Raw genomic sequence first — 17,085 nt, 5'->3', positions numbered from 1 at the left:
TCCCAGCTGCTCCTCGAGGTTAGCTGGGCACTTCAAACATGGCCGCCCCCATGCAGGAGATAGTAGACTCCAAAAAAATGGCGGCCGGCGTGACCTGCGGACGCTCGTGTACCTGGTCTACAGCAAAATGGCGGCGGATTGCCGAAGTAGCGTTTTCCCAGCACAGCAACCTGCATGCCAAGCTAATGGCGGCTTATCGACCTGCGGGAGGTCCACTACAGTCAAGGTAGGCTTATACCTCCTATGTATGCTGTAATACTGCAGTCAGTCACAAACCAAGCCTGCTGGTTTAGAATGTTAGCTCCCAAACCAAGTCCGCTTGCCCACCGAGCACATTATCACTGAGGATATGTGAACTTTAACATTACAAGGGGGACTTTTAGTGTCAGAAAGAATCTGACCATGTATGGAGGGGCCCGTATCCCAAAACGCCTCAGAGAGGAAAGGGAAACATTTACTCACCATACCGAACCGACAGGCACCCTCTCTTCACAGTACCCTCTCCACCGAAGTGGGGGGCTGTTGACCAATCCGGACGCCTTGACTCTCTGGTTCCTGGCGTCCAAGCGAGACCTTTAACTCGCAAGGTCAGTCCCTCCAATGGGACTCTGTCGCGGCCGACCCAGCGCGGAGCTCTGGTCTGCACCCGCTCGTAGGCTGAACCGGGGTGACCACTGGATCTCAACATCCAGCCCGTCGCCCGGTCCCGCATACTTACTTGAATGTGTCGCGGCCGAACAAGCGTGATGCTATGGTCTGCGCGCGCTCGTAGGCCGGCTGGGGTGACCACTGGATCTCAACATCCAGCCCGTCGCCCAGATCCGGCGTAATTTGCTTGAAGATCTCACAGGAAAAAAAACTGGAGAAACTACCTAAAAAATATTTTTTCTAAAAAAAAATCTTGCCAGGACCAAAAGATCCCAGCAAGGAACTTAGGTCCTTACTCCTGACTAGACAGAAAAAAACTGATTCCCTGTAGCAGAGAGAGGGAGGATATGCCCTCTGGGACTGCCCCTAGGGTGGAGCCAGAACGTTTTTCTTTCTGCCTAGTCCTACTCCTGCGGAGGCAGCATAACCCTATTGATGAGAATCAAAGAGGACTACGTCTGTCAATGAGCGACAGAGAAATAACGATAGGAAAAAATAGCACATATAAAATAAAAAAAATCGCCAGGACCAGAGATCCCAGCAATGATCAAAGTCCTTACTCTGGACTAGGCAGAAAAATACTGAGTGCCTGTAGATGAGAGTGGGTGTATACACCTTGGGACTGCCTATAAGCATAGTCAAGCTTTTTCCTGCCTAGTGTCCTATTCCTATAAGGGGCAGTATAACCCAATGGTTAAGAATCAGGAGCGTTGTCCGTCAATGAACGAAAGAGAAATAGTAGTTTACAATGCAAGAGCCATATAGCCAACTTCACAGGTAGAGTACAAATAAACATGCATGTAAAACTACTTGAAGGGAAACGTTTGATCAAAATACAACACAAATGGCTTCAGCAGTATAGCTTACCTTAATTTAGGCTCCAATTAGGCTTGTGTATAGAAGCAGCACAGAAGGCTGCAGGGATACAAACCTAGGGATATCACTCTTTGGCAATGCAATGTGGCAGGGGTGAGTGACAAAATAAATGAAGCCAGATTAAAAATCATTATGATTTTATTATACAGCCAGATTAAAAATGCATGCATTTAAAAAAAGATTTAAAATAATAAAGATTTAAAATAAAATCGTACACATATTTTAAGTAAAAACTGCTGCATCTTCTGACAGACATTTTCAAAGACCGCAGTAGATTAAAACATAGCTGCCCAGGATATTTTCAAAGGCCGCAGTAGATTAAAATATAGCTGCCCAGGATATTTCTTTTGCAAATCCAAAGCCTAAAACAGAAAATAAAAATTAGTGGAAAAATACTTTAGCTTGAGGTTTCCATACTCCTCAGCAACCTAGTTGGGCTTTAGCGCAAACGATAGCGGTCAAATACTGCAATAGCAATATCCGTTGCTTTAAAATAACCAATGTAATGGAGGCCCAGTATGGTCTACCTGAGGCTTCTTGACATCAGTTAGGAAAAAAAAAAAAGCCCAAATTAATCCAAAACTCCATTGTAAACATATCTCCCATCCAGTCTATTTTGAAGAGTGCCATTCAGAACAGGAAAGGAAAATCCCCTAAAAAAGACACCACAATATATTTTCTAGATGATGGAGGGATTTTTGATGAGTATCACAACAGGGTGAAAAACCTCCTCTGAGCAGTTTCACATGGCCGTGCTTTGGTTTGTCCGCAGCATGGGTGCAACACCGGTAACTTGTGGTTTTCTTGCAGGTTACCTGTGGTGTCTCAGACTATTAGCTCACTATTGGCTAGTTTTTGTAGAGTTTTCTGAAAGCATAAAGAGCACTGTCCTATAGGGACACAACAGGGTTAAATTACTGAAACTAGACAGTGCAAAATCTGGTGCAACTGTGCATTTTAGCCAATCAGCTTCTAACTTCAGCTTGTTTAAATAAGCTTTGACAAAAACCTGGAAGCCGATTGGTTTCTATGCAGAGCTGCATCGGATTTTGTACTCTCCAGATTTAATAAATCAACCTCAGCATTTGATATAAAAAACTTCAGAGCAGCAAAAAGAAAAAGTTTGGGCTGCAGAGCTTTCATACATATACATTTTACACACCTCTGAAATGTTTTATTAAGACATATCGCAGCTGGCACTCAAGGCAGATATGCAGGCACTGCCCTGACTTATGAAAAGTATACAGTATTTCTGCCAAAAAGAAAAAACTTGCACATTTAGTTAGTGGAGTTTGTCACTAAACACCTCTGGTAGCAATGTATTTTAGGCAGGGTTGGATTTCTGTAATTGCCAACACAGGCCAGGCCCTAGTGCTGCACATACTCATACTATATTCTAACACTATTAGCAGCATTAGTGTGATTTACGTTGTAGTCAACAGTGCAGATTTTGGATGACACTCTTACTCCTCAGTTAGCAACACAATTTTATGTATAGCAAAAAAAATTCCAGGTTTGCCCACCAATGACATCTGACATGTTTCTCCAGAGTACACAAGTAATGCGGTGGAGATACAGTATACTATGAATTTACAATTCCAGCTAATCTAGTCCCATACACCTAGAAACTAGTTTGGAAAACTAGATTCTGTTAACCTGCTTCTCTTCTGGCTCTCCTGAAAAAAGCAACACTTTAAAAAAAAACAAAGGGTTTCCCTTACTGCGTTTTTAAAAACAAAGGGTTTCCCTTACTGCGTTTTTAAAAACTGTCTGAGTATAGACCATGGGTGTCCAACCTTTTGGCTTCTCTGGGCCATATTGAGTGTAGAGAAATTTTATCTGGCCGCATATAAAAAACATATACTATAGTTAATGTATTTAATAAAACGCTGCTGCGCCCTTCCCGCCCATCCAATGCAGTCTGCAATGGAGAGAGGAGAGCCGCTGGATTACACACAGAGCAGGGATCTCCCACTTACCCGGCGACTGCTGTCATACGAAGTCCTGCCTCCTAGACTGGCTCCTATGATAGTAGTCACCAATGTGCTGTCTAATATTGACAGAGGCTCCGAAGCAGCCTCTGCCTACAGTTAGTTGGAAGCCGCTGTAGCCTTTCCCCTCCGACTCGACTTCCTTCCTCCCCAGCAAAAAAAAAAAAAAAAAAATTGTCAGGGGGCAGTGGGCCTCATTGCCTGCGGTTCCGGGCCGCATGCAGCCCTCGGGCCACAGGTTGGACATGCCTGGTATAGACCCATTTGTCCCAAGCATTTGTGAATCCACTTACTGTTGACTGGCTCACTACCTCTGCTACAAGCATCAACTACTTTCAATAAAATATGCTAAAGATTAGTTTTGAACTTTCTTCCTTCTAATTTGAGGTCATATCCATATGTTCTGGATTTTGTTTTTATATTGAAAATACTGCCCTCAACCTTATTCACCCTGTTGATGTATGCAAAGGTTTCAGTCATGTCTCCCCTTTCCCTTCTTTCCGCCACACTGTACATAATAAGTTCAAAGTCTCTCCTAATAGGTTTTATCCCTTTCACCATTTTTGTTGCCAGTTTCTGGATCTATTCCGATTTATCAATATCTTTTTGTGAGATCTCTAGATCTGGACACAATCTATATTAGGTCCCACTAAATATATCTGTATAGGGCAATCATGACCTCCTCCCTCCTTCTGGTGACCCCTCTAGTGATTTAACCTAGACTTGTTTGCTTTTCCCGCTGCATGGCCACATGGTTTGCTCATTTTGCAGTTATCTGAAATAAGGACTTTCCTCTAGTTCGGACCACCATTGTACCCCCAATCAGTGGCGGAGCCAGAGGGTTAGCTGGGGTGGCAATTGACACCCCAGAAGAAGCCCTTGCCACCCCTGTTGCCACCCCAATCCTGGGCGGGTGGCCGGGTGCATGGCAGGGCAGCGGGAGAATCACAGGGGATCGCCGTATGGTACGGGCAGGAGCTGCAGAGGGAGGCGGATGGAGAGCAGGGAAGACTGGACTCCTGCGTGTCGGCGGGGGGGGGGGGGTGGCTGAACGGAGCTTCAGCCCCGAGTGTGCCCCCAAAAAGCCCCAGGTCTCGTTGTGGATCGTTAACCTCCTTCCTTCCTTCGGCTCTCAGCTGCAGCGCTGCAGCCAGAAGAAGACGGAGGGGGGTGGAGGCGGAGCCAATGCTAGGCGGCAAGGAGAGGAATTTGAAATCCTCCTCCTCTCGTCATGACAGCAGAAGAGGTTCTCGGAGCGGAGGAGGATTTCAAATTCCTCTCCTTGCCGCCTAGCATTGGCTCCGCCTCCACCCCCTCCGTCTTCTTCTGGCTGCAGCGCTGCTCTGAGAGCCGAATGTGAGTGCCCGAGGGGGGGGGGGAGAAGAATGTGAGAGCCCAAGGGGGGGGGAGAAGAATGTGAGAGCCCGAGGGGGGGGGGAGAAGAATGTGAGTGCCCGAGGGGGGGGTGGAAGAAGAATGTGAGTGCCCGAGGGGGGGGGGGAAAGAATGTGAGTGCCGGGGGGGAAGAAGAATGAGTGCCCGAGGGGGGGAGAAGAATGTGAGAGCCCGGGGGGGGGGAGAATAATGTGAGTGCCCGAGGGGTGGGGGGGTGGAAGAAGAATGTGAGTGCCCGAGGGGGGGGAGAAGAATGTGAGTGCCACTGCCCGAGGGGGGGTGGAAGAAGAATGTGAGTGCCCGAGGGGGGGGGAGAAGAATGTGAGTGCCCGAGGGGGGGGAAGAAGAATGTGAGTGCCCGAAGGGGGGGGGAAAGAAGAATGCGAGTGCCACTGCCCGAGGGGGGGGTAGAAGAAGAATGTGAGTGCCCGAGGGGGGGGAGAAGAATGTGAGTGCCCGAGGAGGGGGGAAAGAAGAATGTGAGTGCCCGAGGGGGGGGAGGGAGGACAAACCCCTTGCCATTTGCCACAAGACAAACCCCTTGCCATTAGCCGAGGAGGAGGTGGAAGGACTCGTGGAGACGCGCCGCCGGTCACCGGGACTGAGAAGAAGCCGCCCGCTATCGCTCCAGGTAGGTAAGGGGGCACGCACGCTGATCTCTGCATTGGGGGCATGTACGCTGGTCACTGCATTGGGGGCATGTACGCTGGTCACTGCATTGGGGGCATGTACGCTGGTCACTGCATTGGGGGCATGTATGCTGGTCTCTGCATTGGGGGCATGTATGCTGGTCACTGCATTGAAGGGGGCATATACACTGATCTCTGCATTGAAGGGGGCATGTACACTGGTCATTGCATTGAAGGGGGCATGTACGCTGGTCACTACATTGAAGGGGGCATGCACGCTGGTCACTGCATTGAAGGGGGCATGCACGCTGGTCACTGCATTGAAGGGGGCATGCACGCTGGTCACTGCATTGAAGGGGGCATGCACGCTGGTCTCTGCATTGAAGGGGGCATGCACGCTGATCTCTGCATTGAAGGGGGCATGTACGCTGATCTCTGCATTGAAGGGGGCATGTACGCTGATCTCTGCATTGAAGGGGGCATGTACGCTGATCTCTGCATTGAAGGGGGCATGTACGCTGATCTCTGCATTGAAGGCGGCATGTACGCTGATCTCTGCATTGAAGGCGGCATGTACGCTGATCTCTGCATTGAAGGCGGCATGTACGCTGATCTCTGCATTGAAGGCGGCATGTATGCTGATCACTGCATTGAAGGGGGCATATACACTGGTCACTGCATTGAAGGGGGCATGTACGCTGATCTCTGCATTGAAGGGGGCATGTACGCTGATCTCTGCATTGAAGGGGGCATGTATGCTGATCTCTGCATTGAAGGGGGCATATACGCTGATCTCTGCATTGAAGGGGGCATGTACACTGGTCATTGCATTGAAGGGGGCATGTACACTGGTCACTGCATTGAAGGGGGCATGTACACTGGTCACTGCATTGAAGGGGGCATGTACACTGGTCACTGCATTGAAGGGGGCATGTACGCTGGTCATTGCATTGAAAGGGGGCACGCTGTGGTCTCTCTGCATTGAAAGGGGGCACACTATACCTTAATTACTGAAGGCCCCTTTCACACTTTTGCGACCTCAAAGTCACGCAATTTTTTACAGCATTTTTTGCCGCAAAGCAATGCCTATTACATTTTTCTGTTTGCGCCCCCCCAAAAATTGTGAGCACCAGCCGCCACTGTCCCCAATATACCTAGAATAATGTGCACATATTAATCTGCAAATGTTCACAGATATTTATAGGTAAGAGTGTTTAACTGACAAAGAATGATGTGCCATAGAACTGCTGATGTTGATGTATTTTTCTTCTCTGTATCTAATAAATGCATACTTTACACCCCCCCCCCTTTCCAGTACCCCCAGAGCTCTTCAGGCCCCCCCCCACCATTGCTCTTTAGTCCCCCCTCCCCCAGGGCTCTTCAGCTCCCCACAGTGCTTTACAGCTCCCCCCTATTTTCATAAATTTAGGCTAATATGTATTCTGCCACATTTTTTGTAAAAGTGTATTTTGATTGGTTTTCAAAAAAGTTATTACATCTACAAACTATGGAACGTTTTATTTTTTAATTGTTTTTACTAGTAATGGCAGCGATCAGCGATTATTAGAGGGACTGCGACATTGCGGTGGACAAATCTGACACTAAATGACACTTTATATATTGACCCCCCAAAATAATACCTTGCCACCCCTTTGCCACCCCTGTTTTAAAAGTCTAGCTCCGCCACTGCCCCCAATATTGTATTCTATCAAGTAACTTTTCCCTAGGTGCATTATTTTACATTTACAAAACTTTGAACTGCAGTTTCCACTGCTTTGACCATCCCAAAAATTACATTTTGAAAGGGGACACTCAGGTGATTTTCTTTCCACAATGTTTTGTACAGAAACATGCTGTATTGAAGTGGATAAGATGTACTTAACCTTTAGAAGTTGCCTACGGAAGCCAAGTGCAACTCTTCAGTTATTAGCAAAAGTCTCCTGGAGAATGAAAATTACATTCCACTGAAAGTGCATTGTGTGAAAATCCAAAAGGTTTTAAAATCACTCCAAAAGAATCTCACAATTATTAGTGGGCAGTGGCATTCTAAAAAACATCCACCCTCCATCAGTGGTCTCAAAACCTCAAACAATTGCACATTAGTGATCAGTGGGATTTTTAACCTTCCAAAGTCCAAATCACTGGTGGCCAGCAGCATTTTTAGACCCCCGACCACTCCCCATAAATCTGATTAGCACATTCAAAAAAAAAAACCCATTACAGCAATATTGGAGGACAGTGGTCCTTTAAACCCAACCTCCCCTCCCCCATCTAAAAGGACAGTGGGAGCAACAATGTGCCTGCCTGGGCACATACAAAGCTAAAAAAAATAGTTTTTAAACAGTGTCAGAATAACTGACTGTTTTACTAAAATGGCCAGTAGGCAGGTGATAAGGGAAAACACTTTGTCTAGCGTAATTTAACAGAATTTATAAATGCATACATTACACTTTGCTATTAAAAAGAATTGAAAATTACTTTTGGGCTTACAGGTGCCAATAGATGCAAAAATTGCAACTGTTACAATCGCAAAGTCGGTCAAAACTTACCTCTCAAATGCCCACATTCATTTCTTTTGTCTACGCTCCTTCACACTCAGATTTTCAAGTCTAAGCAGAACAAAAACCATGAAGGATTGTGATCGTTGTAAAGATTTTATTTTGACACAATTGTTTCCAAGACAGCAAGATTACTAAACTGCAGGCATTGTGTGCCTGAAATTCTCCAAATCCATTCTTGTGTCTCTGTACTCCCCCCCCCCCCCCCCCCCCGGCATTCTAGGTGCACCATGGCTGTACAGGAGTTTCAACTTCTACCAAAGGCAAGATTAAAGCAGAACTAGACCTAAACATGAAATATATTGTAGCTTAATTGTTGCATGTGGTGGCTGCAAAAGTTCTCTTCCCACCGCCCCAGCTTTGATTTGTTTTATTTTCATCTGGTGATTGGCCAGTAATGCACCTCCTGTTTTAGGGTGGCTATAATATACTCTCCACTGCATCTATGGAGGAAAAACATTTACCATTGGACAGCATTGAGTTGCATGGGTAGTGTTAGTCCATCTCTAGTCCATCTCACAAGTTAAAGTTGAATTCCAGCCATCACTAATTAAGCAGTTACAACAGGCTTTTTTTCCACTTTGGGATAAAGGTTCTACATAAAATGACAAAGCTGACCATTGTAAGCTTTTATCTGCAACATTTGGTGGGCAGGTTGGGCTGTAAGGGTTGAAAAACAGGCTTACTGACTGGATCACCAGGTAATAAAACAGTTTTTGGGGGTGGGCTCAGAAAAAACAGACCGTGTAAAAAGGCAGTGGGAGACATCATGCATGTCATTTTTGATTTTGGTCATAGTTACACAAAGTTACACTTTAAGCCCTCCCGCCTCCTGATACTGAGCCCTTCACTTTTCCTCTGTCAAAACATCGGTAGTAGAGGTTGTAGTACATGACGGTTGACAGTCAAGGGATAGGGGTTTAAAGTAGAAGTGAGCTATACTTTAAATCTATGGCCCTTGTGCCTCACCGGTTTTACATTCCGGTTTTCAGCCATCTTCATTAGCTGGCACAGGATAGCATCACTCCTGCACATGCAGTTTACATGCTGGGGAATGCTTATAGCAGGCAGGTAGGAGCATATTATAGAAGGGACATCGCATGTCTTTTCTGCAATAAAGAGAAGGCTTGCAGCAAACAGCAGCAGAACTTTAGTTCCGCTTTAAAGCGGAACTAAAAGGCAGTTTACTTACCTCCTCTGTAATGGTCCAGGTCCCTCGCTTGCATCCTCTCCCCAGGTGTTAGTCTTCGGCATCTTCACTGGCCAATGTGGGAGGACGCAACTCCTGCACATAATCTCCCGCACTGCTCAAAACCCTATATGATGAAAGTGGCTGCTGCTGTGAAAAGTTTCATTTTAATAAAGTTACAAGGAAAAGAGAACCTCCTTAATGTGAATCTGCTTACCATCTTTGAGATGTGAGAAAGGTAGACATTGGTGAACAAAGTATGTACTTCGCACCAGAAATACATTCCCCAGGAGAGCCATTAAGCACGGTATGGTTCTCTACTTGTTGTCACAAGGAGCCCTTGTATCTGGTGAATTGTAGTAAGGCAAAGATGGGGATATGTAGATCGATATCTCGCATGTCTGATGCCAGAAATTCCCCTTGTCTGAGAGAAGCAATGACAGGTCGTCTCCCTGTCTGGCCACCTCTCTGTGGCAGTGTCTGGCAGAGGCCGCATAGCAGACGGGAGACCGCAGTCCGTGAGTGACATGTTGCTGGCCCACCGAGCCGGGGAAGTGGATTGCTGCCAGTTGTTGGTCAGTGTGTTGGGCAAAGTTACAGGATGGGTCACTACCGTATTAGGAAAGGCAGGGCAGCCTCTTGTAGTACAGCATTTACTTTTGAGGTGAGTACTACAAAAGCCTAACTCCAGGTACATAAGCACAAATTAATCCAGCAACATATTTAAAAACACCACTAAATGTATTTTTAACCACTTTAGCTCCGGAAAATTTGCCCTCTCTCATGACAGGCCATTTTTTGCGATGCGGCACTGCACTATTTTAACTAACAATTGCGCGGTCGTGAGACGCTGTACTCAAAATTCGATTTTTTCCCCCCAAAAAATAGAGCTATCTTGATGGTATTTGATCACCTTTGCAGTTTTTATTTTTTGCGCTATAAACAAAAAAGCCTGACAATTTTGAAAAAAACAAAAAAAAAAACACTTATTTTCTGCTATAAAACATTTTCAATGTAGCACCGCCTCCTTAAGGGGTGCTAGTTAACAGATGTTCCTCTGCACTCACCTGACTCTGAAAATTATCCAACCCACTGGACACTTCAGGTTCCAACATATCAAACATAATCGCCAATAACACACTGACAATGAAAAAACGGAATTTTTGTAAAATCTTACCTGTAAAATTCCTTTCTCTGAGTCCTCCGACAGTCGCCGCCTCTTCATATTCGTCACATATGGGGTATTAGACTTTGCTCCGAAGGAGTAGCTAGGCAACAGAATATGTTAACAATAAAGCTTTTAACATATCCCACCCTCAAGGGGTGGTCCCCTCAGTCAATACCCTCCTACTTCCTGCAACCATATCTCAGTTTTAGTGGAATAGCAGTAGAGTATACAATCAAACCCCAAAAGAGGGGCGGGGGCGGCGACTGTCGGAGGACTCAGAGAAAGGAATTTTACAGGTAAGATTTTACAAAAATTCCGTTTTCTCTTACGTCCTCCGACAGTCGCCGCCTCTTCATATTCGTCACATATGGGGACGTCCCAAAGCAGTGCAAACATGAGGGGTGGGAAACGCATCCGCGCCGAAAGGCAACGCAGTCTCCGCATCAAAGAAAGGAACCTTACCAAAGGAAGGAAACCAGCTGGGCAACAGCAAAAAACAAGTGCTCAACAGGAGCAACAACCCAGGAAAAGACAAAAAACCAGGGGATACAAAACTTATCCCAACAGCCAGGAGTCTCCAACAAGGGACCCTAGGGAACAGCCGCACTAAGAACCTTGCGGCCAAAGGAAGCATCTGCCGATGCCTGAACATCTACTTTGTAGAATTTTGTGAGCTACTTTGTAGAATTTTGTGAAAGTGTGCACGGTCGACCAAGTCGCCGCCTTACACACCTGGGCTACAGAAGCCCCATGACGACAGGCCCAAGACGTACTCAGAGATCTAGTAGAGTGCGCCTTCACAGGCACAGGGGGAACCTTCCCCTGCAAAGCATAGGCCTGTTCAATGGTCTGCCTGATCCATTTGGCGATGGTAGAGGCCGAAGCCGCCATGCCCTTCCGAGGACCCTCTGGAAGAACAAACAAGTAGTCCGTCTTTCGAAAAGACTCAGTCGATTTAAGGTAAACCCTTATCGCCCGAACAACATCCAGAGAATGCAATCTCACCTCCTTTGGATGTTTAGGCTTCGCGCACAACGAAGGCAAGACAATATCCTCATTAAGATGGAATTCCGAAACTCGTTTCGGAAGGAACAAAGGATTAGGTCGCAAGACCACCTTATCCAAATGAATAACCAGGTACGGAGACTTGCAGGACAAAGCCGCCAGCTCCGACACTCTGCGAGCCGAAGTGATCGCCACCAAAAAGGCGACCTTTTTGGACAACATAGACAACGAGATCTCCCTGATCTGTTCAAAAGGAGCACGTTGTAACACAGATAGAACGAGATTCAAGTCCCAAGGGGGCAGAGGATCCCGCCTAGGGGGGACCAGATGCCGCACACCCTGAACAAAGGTGCCAACCAAGGAATTGAAAGCCACGGGACGTTGAAACAGAACGGCCAGTGCAGACACCTGACCCTTTATCGTAGCCAGCGCCAAACGCTGATCAACACCCGTTTGAAGGAAAGACAGCACACGGGAAACCGAGTACGTGCGGGGTGAAAACCCCCTGGACTCACACCAGGCAAAATAGGCCTTCCAAGTACGGTAATAAACCTTCCCTGAGGAAGACTTCCTCGCATTGATCAAAGTATGAACGACCTCTGGAGAGAGACCCCTCTCCTTCAGGACCTCGGTCTCAACAGCCAGGCCGTCTCACATGGCGTGGGGGACCCGCACAGGCGAACAAACCGCTGCACATGAGGCAGGGAGAGTCGCATTCAAGACGCACACAATGGGGGTTAAGAAACCGCACAGCGTCCAGTGAGGTAGCCACCTCACCAATCATCCCTGCACCGAACAGGGATGGGTCGTTTACTGTGCCAGGAGCGTTACCTGGCTGAACGCTCAATGGCAGACTGGGAAGCCACTGACCCACGACCTGCGACCAGGGGGATCAGCCCGAGACCCAGTCCGCATGATCCTCTTCATCCGAAGAACTAACGCTGACAAAATAACAGCTAAGTAAAGGTAGAGAGAAAACTCAAACAAAATTGTAAAAAGAAGAAAGTCTGGGACAGAAAGTCCCAGCACAGAGAGAGCCAGCCACTCCTGACAAGCTAGACATTAAAACTGAGATATGGTTGCAGGAAGTAGGAGGGTATTGACTGAGGGGACCACCCCTTGAGGGTGGGATATGTTAAAAGCTTTATTGTTAACATATTCTGTTGCCTAGCTACTCCTTCGGAGCAAAGTCTAATACCCCATATGTGACGAATATGAAGAGGCGGCGACTGTCGGAGGACGTAAGAGAAATACTGTTTTATTTGAAAGATAAATCAGTATAACTTATTGATAACAAATATGACCTAGTAGTAACAGTGTAGCAATATCAGTCAGCTGAGCCCCAGGCTCAATGGACTGACACCATTAATGTGAATACGTAGCAAAAGGTATTGGCATTACATAGATAATGCAAACCAACTATATCAGCTATACCTGTAAATGTTATTGCTAGATTTGTTCTCCTCAGTTAGTGTCATAAGTCAGGATATGTTGCAATAACTAATCCTTGCTAATAATGACTCAAATTATTGTAGCAGGTCCCCTTTAAGACAGCTGGTGCTGAAGTCCCTCTCCTAGCAAGACCTTGCTAAGTCTTCGCCGGCAGTTGGAGCTCCCTTTTCACTATTCAGCATGATATTTGTAATCCCAAGGTAATAGTGTATGTGTAATCCTATCTGCAGTCAGTGTGTCATGGATGGAGATTTATACTTGCGATTAGGATTCCACCAGGCACTCTTCCGTTTGTTAGTGTCCACTTGTGATTCTGCAACCCGGGCGACGTGCTCCCCCCACACTCCTGCGTCACTGGGAGTGATCAATAGTCAGCTGTCCCGATCAGTCAGTTCAGCTTCACCCACTATCTACTCAGCTCCACTGGATCTATCACCGCTGTGTGATTATCAGCATCTGCACCGCTGAGGATGGGCTCCGCTCTCACTAAGCGGCACGCACTAGGCCTCCATCACCAACAGTGTCCCTCCACACCTCTGACTGGTTTGTCCTCGCCGAGTCCCGGAAGCAAGAGAGCACGCACTCTGTAGATAGGTATACAAGCTCACCCATGGCTCCCTGGGAGAATAGTTCCTCCGGCAATCCAAGGAACAGTCTGCCTATATATATATGATAGTAGTCTAGTCTTGGCTACATGAATAAAAATGTATAAATTCATCAATTTAGGCCAATATGTATTCTGCCACATTTTTGGTAAACAAAAATCCCAATAGGCATATATTGATTGCTTTGCGCAAAAGTTATAGCATCTACAAACGATGGGATTTAAAAAAAATATATTTTTACTAGTAATGGTGGAGATCGACATAGGACTGCAATATTGCAGCGGATGAATTGGACACTGACTTTTGTAGGAAACTGACACTAATAGCGACCAGTGCTAAAAATATACACTTACTGTACTAATGACACTGGCAGGGAAAGGGTTAAACAGAGGCAATCAAAGGGTTAAATGTGTGCCTAGCAAGTGCTTACTGACTGTGGGGTGGAATGCTTGTACCTTGTACTAAGGGAAGACAGATCCGTGTTCCTGCTTTGTCACCTGTTTTACAGAATACATGGAGAGAGGGGGAAGAAGAGAAAAAAAAAAAATAGAACAAGTGCGTGATCTATTAAAAAAAAGGGATGAGGAGAGAGCAAGGAATAATGGAATAAAAAGAAAGATAGATCAGGACAGAGGGATTGCTAAAGTCCACGGGTTAGGGGACACAAATTACTTGCCTTGCCCCGGGCACTGACAACCCATGCTACGCCACAGATTCCATTAGTCCATTATTGAGGAGATGCCCTCATTTGGTTTTGAGACAGTGTATATAGGTTTTATCAGAAACCCGAACATTCTTCTGAAGGAACAGGCTCAACCAATCCTTGTTCATGAAGTTTGTGCAAGGCATTCATTAAAGTGGTTGTAAAGGCAGAAGGTTATCGTCCTGCATTCTATGCATGAAGATAAAAAGCCTTCTGCATGCAGCAGCCCTCCCCAGCCCCCCCCTCCAATACTTACCTGAGCCCTACCTATCAAGCTATGTCCACGGGTGCCTCAGCCATCTAGGTCTCCCTCCCGATTGGCTGAGACACAGCAAAAGCACCATTGGCTCCTGCTGCTGTAAAGTTAGCCAATCAGGGGAGAGAGCGTGGGCAGGGCTGAACCACGGGTCCGTGTCCGAGTGGATACACGGAGCAGAAGCTCGGCCGCCACCATAGCAAGCTGCGTGCTTAGGGGGCACTCAACAGGAGGAAGGGGACAAGAGCTCCAGCCAGGGACTCGAGAAGAGGATCTGGGCTGCTCAGTGCAAAACCACTGCACAGATAAGGGTAAGTAGAACACATCGTTAGTTTGAAAAAAAAGACACGTCATCTGGCTCAACCAAAAAAAAAAAAAATAAAATAAACAGTATTGAAAACCCAACCATACAATCCCATATACGGTGCCTTGCGAAAGTATTCAACCCCCTTGAACTTTGCGACATTTCAGGCTTCAAACAAAGATAAAACAAATTTTTTTGTGAAGAATCAACAACAAGTGGGACACAATCATGAAGTGGAACGAAATTTATTGGATATTTCAAACTTTGTTTACAAATAAAAAATTGGGCGTGCAAAATTATTCAGCACCTTTACTTTCAGTGCAGCAAACTCTCTCCAGAAGTTCAGTGAGGATCTCTGAATGATCCAATGTTGACCTAAATGACTGATAAATAGAATCCACCTGTGTGTAATCAAGTCTCCGTATAAATGCACCTGCACTGTGATGGTCTCAGAGGTCCGTTTAAAGCACAGAGAGCATCATGAAGAACAAGGAACACACCAGGCAGGTCCGAGATACTGTTGTGGAGAAGTTTAAAGCCGGATTTGGATACAAAAAGATTTCCCAAGCTTTAAACATCCCAAGGAGCACTGTGCAAGCGATATTGAAATGGGAGTATCAGACCACTGCAAATCTACGAAGACCTGGCCGTCCCTCTAAATTTTCAGCTCATACAAGGAGAAGGCTGATCAGAGATGCAGCCAAGAAGCCCATGATCACTCTGGATTACCTGCAGAGATCTACAGCTGAGGTGGGAGACTCTGTCCATAGGACAACAATCAGTCGTATACTGCACAAATCTGGCCTTTATGGAAGAGTGGCAAGAAAGCCATTTCTTAAAGATATCCATAAAAGTGTAATTTAAAGTTTGCCACAAGCCACCTGGGAGACACCAAACATGTGGAAGAAAGTGCTCTGGTCAGATGAAACCAAAATCAAACTTTTTGGCAATAAAAAACTTTGTTTGGCGTAAAAGCAACACAGCTCATCACCCTGAACACACCATCCCCACTGTCAAACATGGTGGTGGCAGCATCATGGCTTGGGCCTGCTTTTCTTCAGCAGGGACAGGGAAGATGGTTAAAATTGATGGGAAGATGGATGGAGCCAAATACAGGACCATTCTGGAAGAAAACCTGATGGAGTCTGCAGAAGACCTGAGACTGGGACAGAGATTTGTCTTCCAACAAGACAATGATCCAAAACAAAGCAAAATCTACAATGGAATGGTTCACAAACATATCCAGGTGTTAGAACGGCCAAGTCAAAGTCCAGACCTGAATCCAATCGAGAATCTGTGGAAAGAACTGAAAACTGCTGTTCACAAATGCTCTCCATCCAACCTCACTGAGCTCGAGCTGTTTTGCAAGGAGGAATGGGCAAAAATTCTCTCGATGTGCAAAACTGAGAGACATACCCCAAGCGACTTACAACTGTAATCGCAGCAAAAGGTGGCGCTACAAAGTATTAACTTAAGGGGGCTGAATAATTTTTCAGTTTATTTGTTAAAAAAGTTTGAAATATCCAATAAATTTCGTTCCACTTCATGATTGTGTCCCACTTGTTGATTCTTCACAAAAAATTAGTTTTATATCTATTTTTGAAGCCTGAAATGTGGCAAAAGGTCGAAAAGTTCAAGGGGGCCGAATACTTTCGCAAGGCACTGTACACAATCCTATACCCGCAGTTGATCGAGGAAGGCGAAAAAACCCTGCAAAGCATGATCCAATTTGCTACAGCAGGGGAAAAAATTATGTATTTATGCCTGTTGATCATATCCCCCCCTTAATCTCCTCTTCTCAAGAGAATAAATTCAGTTCCTCTAATCTTTTCTCATAGCTGAGGTCCTCCATGCCTCTTATCAGTTTGGTTGCCCTTCTCGGCACTTTCTCCAGTTCCCCGATATGCATTTTAAGAACCTAGTGCCCAAAACTGAACTGCACATTCCAGATGGAGGTCTTATTAAGGATTTGTACAGGGGCAAAATTATATCTCGCTCTGAAGTCCATGCCTCTTAATGCAAGAAAGGACTTTGCTTTGGAAACCGCAGCTTGGCATTGCATGCTATTAAGCTTGCGATCTACCAGAACACCCAGATCCTTCTCCGCTATGGATTCCCCCAGTTCTACTCCACCCAGTATGTATGATGCATGCATATTCTTAGCCCCCAAGTGCATAACTTTACATTTATCAACATTAAACCTCATTTGCCACAGTTGCCCAATGAAACGGTGCATTGAGATCAGCTTGTAAGTTGGAGACATCCTGTAAAGAAGTTATTCCACTGCAAAGCTTGGTGTCATCTGC

At 46.0% G+C, this 17,085-nt stretch overlaps 1 protein-coding gene across 1 annotated transcript in view; it reads right to left on the bottom strand.

Moving 5' to 3' along the window:
- Positions 1-8,096: 8,096 nt before the first annotated feature.
- Positions 8,097-17,085, bottom strand: part of LOC309546157 (uncharacterized protein) — a 57,240-nt gene continuing 48,251 nt past the window's right edge. Inside the window, exon 7 of the mRNA XM_082245697.1 lies at positions 8,097-8,148. Within this exon, the coding sequence (XP_082101823.1) occupies positions 8,106-8,148 (43 nt within the window). The 3' untranslated portion in view covers positions 8,097-8,105. The remainder of the gene's footprint in view (positions 8,149-17,085) is intronic.

This window comes from Pelophylax lessonae (genome assembly GCF_965119305.1).
Source record: "Pelophylax lessonae genome assembly, chromosome: 2".
Taxonomy (NCBI): domain Eukaryota; kingdom Metazoa; phylum Chordata; class Amphibia; order Anura; family Ranidae; genus Pelophylax; species Pelophylax lessonae.
This window is presented reverse-complemented; position numbering and strand designations above follow the sequence as displayed.